The sequence below is a fragment of the Anomalospiza imberbis genome, chromosome 6, assembly GCF_031753505.1.
Source record: "Anomalospiza imberbis isolate Cuckoo-Finch-1a 21T00152 chromosome 6, ASM3175350v1, whole genome shotgun sequence".
In the NCBI taxonomy this organism is placed as follows: domain Eukaryota; kingdom Metazoa; phylum Chordata; class Aves; order Passeriformes; family Viduidae; genus Anomalospiza; species Anomalospiza imberbis.
Genome location: NC_089686.1, coordinates 53,440,925 through 53,446,924, shown reverse-complemented (window position 1 = coordinate 53,446,924; position 6,000 = coordinate 53,440,925). Strand labels below are relative to the sequence as shown.

The 6,000-nt window shown below is 37.9% G+C and overlaps 1 protein-coding gene across 1 annotated transcript; it reads right to left on the bottom strand.

Annotated features, from left to right (window-relative positions):
• Positions 1 to 1,791: 1,791 nt before the first annotated feature.
• SMIM38 (small integral membrane protein 38) lies at positions 1,792 to 4,731 on the bottom strand. Its single transcript, XM_068194200.1, has one exon. The coding sequence runs from the start codon at positions 3,587 to 3,589 to the stop codon at positions 3,458 to 3,460; it is 132 nt and encodes a 43-aa protein (XP_068050301.1). The 5' UTR covers positions 3,590 to 4,731; the 3' UTR covers positions 1,792 to 3,457.
• Positions 4,732 to 6,000: the final 1,269 nt, after the last annotated feature.

The following is a 6,000-nucleotide window of genomic DNA, read 5'->3' as shown; positions in this document are numbered from 1 at the left end:
GATGGACCTAACTAAAGTAATTAGGCCACCTATTGCATCGCCAGATCCGTTTAAGGGAGTTCTTCAGCACTCCGGTTTACATAGTTTGACAGGAATTGTTTAAGTGGGTACCAGTGTAATGGCACTGCAAAGTGAAATCGTGGCATTATTTTAATCAATAAATATAATTACATGCTCAGATGACCATGAGCTTGCTGTAATTAGTTCTCCATACCATAATCCAGTCCGTAAAATGCCAACTTCTTGCACGTTACATGATGTGGGATGGGAATTGCATTTGCAGATGACTGGGATATTTAAAATCAATTGAGATTTTACAGCTCAGAAAGATGTTTTATCCCTGCTTTAAAAAAAAGGAAAAAAAAAGAAGTATCAGTTGTAGAACTTGAAAATGGCTATTTGTTTTGGGAGTAAATTTGGTTTTATTGGTACCATTGGTACCACAAAAAAGGTAAATTAAATAAATAAATTAGCACAGGCCTAACACAGACCAGTTCTGCATCCATACGTCATACAGTTTTATTTTTGATTTAGATGTGTAATAGGCTCTATTTAATCTATATATTCATATACATATATATATATATCTCCCCCCATCTTAGAGATTCTTCACAATAATGTCTTCAAGCAAAGAGTGGGGTTTCTTCTCAGTAGGTTACATGGTAATTTGGTAATGATGTAATAATTTATATCTTTAATATTAATTAACTATATAAATTAATATAAACATACCAAATATATCTATATACAGTACATTTTAATCAATATATAAAAATACAAATAATTTTACATTAGCAAGGATTTTAATATCACAGTATTTCACTTTTATTTTTCTCTTTCTTTACACAAACCTTTGTTTCATGTCTTGAAAGGAGGCTCCACTCTGTAATCATCATTCATTCTATCCACAGCTCAAAACTGACATTAAGCACTTGTTTTTTTTTAAATACATCCTTAAATGCAAAAAAAAAAAATATCAACGAGTATAAATATCTTTTAAATATCTAAATGTCAGCACAGTGCTCCATAGGAAATACCAGGAAATACCAGTGGATATTTTCACATCATACCACATTTAAAGGGCTTCGATTTTTCTTATCTCCATGAAAAGAGAGAGGGAAAAGACCTATGGGGATAAAGGGGAAGATCTCAATCTCCTTTACATTTTGCACTCCTGAAAGTATGATAGTCCTAACTTTGTAATGCAGGATAAACAGGATGGCTTCCCACATCCTGCAGGATGGGAAACAACTATATGAATGCAATAAGAAATTAACCAAATTGCTATTAAAACTGCTTTGAATGCATAAGGAGTTTAGTAGGCAACAAGACCTAAATTAACTCCTCAGTCAAAATTTTTATGATTATTAAAATAATAAAATGTGCCTCAAAACATGGATGTTCTAATGGCCTGCTTGGGGTTGCAGCCAGTTTTACCATTGTAGGACACAGAGCAATATTATGCCAAATAATATTTGGCCAGACCACTTATAATCAGAGTGCAACTCACGTGACTCAAATGAGGTCCAAATAAAATCTTTAGATACAAAAATACCAACAGATCGAGTCCATTGGGTATGGTCCATAACAAGACCACAAGCTCTGGTTTACAGGGAAAACTTAAAATGTTGTCCTGCAGGGATAAAAAAATGAAAGTAGTGAATTCCACACTGGTGTCAGTTCCAATATCCCCAAATGTTAAAGGCAGCAAACCACAACTTCACCTGTATGGCTTGTCATTACATTCACACTTTTACACAATTAATACAAACAGTACACTGTCAAATGCAATTTCAATAGGACTGAAATAAAGAATTAGAATATTTGTTTCTTAAAGGCACTATCAATTTCTCCACAAGTTTTGTTTTGCATACAACAGCTCAGAATAGCGATGATTAACTGAAAGAAGAAAAATGTATCACTGTCGCTATTTTTCCAGTTACTCATTATAAAAGGTATGTCTGCATATCAAGTAGACAACATTTCACCTTCCCTTTGTGGTTTGCTGGTGTTGGGGAAACATAAAAAAGGACAGAACTATCATTAAAATTAAGAATCAGAGAAACAAACAAGGGGTTAGTCATACCTACATATAATTTATTGTTGTCTGGCAGGATTTCAAGCCCATGACATGCACCTTCAAGCATTACAGGCTGTTTTGTAGATTGGTCATCCACCATAAATAAAACCTGATGCTGAAATCAATTGACCTGACATTTACCCTGCTACACTGCCTAAGCACATACCAGCTCTCATGTCTGATTTTTAGGAGGCTCTAAAAGACAAAATTACAAGGGCTGATAAGCAGTTACTAATGACAAGCCTGTAGGAGTGTGTGAGTCATGAATGGGCCAGAAATTCTGTATGGGAATACTGTGGGCTTTTACCTACCTGAACTCTGATACCATCATGTGAGCCACCAAGAGATACAGAAATAAGTATATGAAGTGGTAACCTTCACTTTCACATGAGATAGAAAATGATCAAACAAAAAAAAAGGATTTAAAAAAACAATTTTTTTTGAAGAGTGACTAGGCCAAGGATAGTGCATTTCTAGGGCAAGGTAATACAATTTTCCTACCTTTACTCTAGAAAAATTCAGTTCTTAAAAGACAGTATTAAACTGAGTTGCAGTAAGATTTAGGTTGTTTGACTTAATACAACACCTATTTTAAAGAAGACAGTTCATTTGAAAAAAAATTACTTCCTTTTGCCAGGTAAGTTAACCAAGAAATCCCAAGTCCCTTTGTCCTTGGGCAAGTAGTCAAATCCTCCAGTGTCCTGGCAGGGTGCTTGTTTCAGGCTAGACATGAAGGTCACTTGCAGGGCTTTGGTATCAAAACTCACTTGTGTTGTCACCCCACCCATTGTTGGTGCTGAAGCACAGCCAGAGTCCATCAGACAATCTCTGAGACACAAATCTGTCTTGCATGGAACAGATTATTTCCGTGGTATCAACCTTGTGCTGGTACTCATATATATCACTTGCTAAGAAATGTGAGTATTTGGCAGGTTATGGTCAGCTGAAATCATTCAGTCAGTTTCAGATCTGACTGGCTGGGAAGAGCCATGAGCAATTTGGTAACAAATCAACCAGCCAGGTAAAAATCCACTCCTGCCAGCCCACAGCGTGGCATGTGGACACTGAGCGCTCTTGGACTGGCCAGCAAAAGGATTCCTTCCAGCTTGTCCACATCATTTAATTGGCAGAAGTCCACAAGTCTGTTCCCAACAGCAAATTCATGCCCAAGTTGGATAGAAAGTCATTTGACTCAATCAGTTGTCATTCCTTCCCCTCTGTCAGCGTGAGGCTTTCTGAAAGATCTTCACTCGGCTGTAGTCTCAACAGGTCATTTCTCTCTCATCAGATCCCAAGGTAAAAGCTGCTCTAGCTCCATTTACCTTACCCAGCTCTCCCCATTGTCAATTCAAATCTGAACAAGCCTTTTGAAATCTTTTAGTCCTCTTTTTTTGTGTCAGGAAACCTTTGGGACAGTTTATGATCTATATAAGAACTAAGACAGGACCACAAAATGAATCGTATTAATATAATTACAACAAGTAAAACCATCAAAAGGACTGATTCCATATTTAAGCTAGAATAATGAGATAATGTGAAAAAATATAATCTGGGAAATCTAATTATATAATGCAGTATTCAGTTCTGCACAGCCAGCCCAGCAATTCCTCTAACATTCCAATCAAAGTGATCTCACTAGCATGTGAGAGAAGAGTCCAGCTGACAGATTTGGGACATGTAACGTACTATTTAGTCAAGAGGCCCCATGTGCTATTCATAAAGAATTAACAACTCTTATATTGACAATGACAGTATTGTCAGAAGACCTTTGGAAGGGGGAAAAAAACCTCCATAAACTCCGTCTCTGTGAAGTTGGACTTTTTTTTTTTTTGGCCCCTCTTTTCCAATGCTGATGTAATCTCCAAATATCTCCAGCAGCAGCTGCTCAGCGAAACTAGGCACCTTCTCCCTAGTCCCTTTCAGCAGCACACGCAGCACTTTCCAGCTCCCTCAAGACAATCAGGGCCTTTCTTTCAATTAGCTATCACTTTAAGAGTCCTGCGCTGTCCAACGAGCTCTTAAGAATGGTCTTTGCAGGAAACAACACTGGAGGAGCTTTTTTTTTTCCCTAGACAAATGAAAAGGGGAAGAAGGGGAGGGGGAAGAGGGGGAGACAAAAAAGCACAAAAAACCAAATCAGAACACTGAAGCTGTCCAAAATGCATCGCTCATTTAGTACATAGACAAATGCAGAAATGTCCTCAAGAGCCAAGGCTAGAGCAAAGCACACACACACACAAACACGAAAAAAATGCTCCTACTTTCTTTAGGAGATAGTTTGTTTAGTCCAATATGTTAAAAAGGTTTCATAGAAAGAAGTGCTCTTGTTATAGCAAGTCTGAGCTGTGCAAACTGAAAGGGAACAAAACTCCTGTAAGATTATGCTATGTTTCCTTATTTGGCTCTCCAAATGTAAAGCAGCATTATTTGAAGTAGACACTATAGGAAAGAACTCAGTTTAGCTCACTTTAAATATAGATAGATTGATGAAATGAGTAATTACTGGAACTGTTAAGATCTTTTCAGACTTACTAACTAGCAAGTCCCTTTCCTGCACTTTCTGTCTAAAAAGAAATTAAAGCCTGATTCAGAGACATAAAGCTTTGGGAATTCTACATTCTTCTTCCCTTAAATTCAGGGTACAGTAATACCTTAAGGTCCTTGGAGATGCCGAGTCCTCATTAGAACTTGGTCCTGGAACACAAACTCCAGGACCCAGTTCAGAAGAAAACAAGGAACTTTTATTGATGTTTAAGCAATTCTTGCCTGGGCCTGGACACGTGGAGTTTTGAAGGCAAAATTGGGAAGGTTCAGCAGTAAATGGAATTACTTGGATATGGTTCAAGCAATGGCCCTGTGTCAGAGCTGCTTCCTTGACTTTTAAAAAGTCTGCATTAAACCAAATGTCATACCAAAATACTGGCTGTCAGTATCCTCTCAAAGTATCACTTTCTGGTCAAATTTGTCCTTGATTGGGGTAACCTCATGAAAGTCAACATGTTGCCTACTACACAGCTAACAGAGCCACATTTATACTGAAATTAAAAAAAAATAAAGACTCTGTCCCTTTTATTGAATGTGTATCAGAAGCAAAGCCCTGGGCTTTGTAAACAGTTAAATGGCAGAGCAAAGCAAATACTTTCAGGGGTTTCAGGAGTCTGTTCACTCTAATGGGTGTTCTCAACTACCACATGCATTCCTTAATGGAGGTGGAAAGTATCAGAACTGATCAAATTGCTTAAAAGGCAAGAAAGTCTGACATATTGCCATGTGTGCAACTGTGAAGGAATGGGAATCAACTCAAATTCCTCTGGACAGGAAGGCTCAACCATGGGATGAGTACACAAAATCAGGATTAAGGAGGAATCTTTGAGGAGGCACACCAAACAATGTCTTTTTATACCTACAGATTCCAAAAGCTGCTGAGTTTAAAGGGACTGTTCCTTTCAGCTAGCAAAGACTTTGCTGAAAAAAATGCAGCAGGCTGGAGAGAACAGATAAACACATGTATATGTTACTAGGGTCACCTACAGCTACAGGAAAAAGGCTAAAAGGAGCACAAAAGGTCTACCAGCTTGCCCTAAAGCAAAATCAATTACATCATTCCTGACAGCTGTTTCTCTAACCTGTTCTTTTCTTTTAAGATACCTACACCCAGACAGATGAGAAGAAAGGAAATCATCTCATCTGAAAGGGATTTCAGCAAGAAAAATAGTCTGACAAACTGTTCAGTGGCTCTATCTGCTACAACACAACCCCTGCAAGACAGGGACTCCACAGTATGCACTCACTTGGGCAACTGGCTCATTTTGTAGCTGAACAATTAATTACTGGTTGAGGCGACGATATCTGAATTTTTTTTAGAGAGGCAGTATCTGGATGGCTGCAAGGAAAGTGCATCTTTTGTGACAACCCTCTTC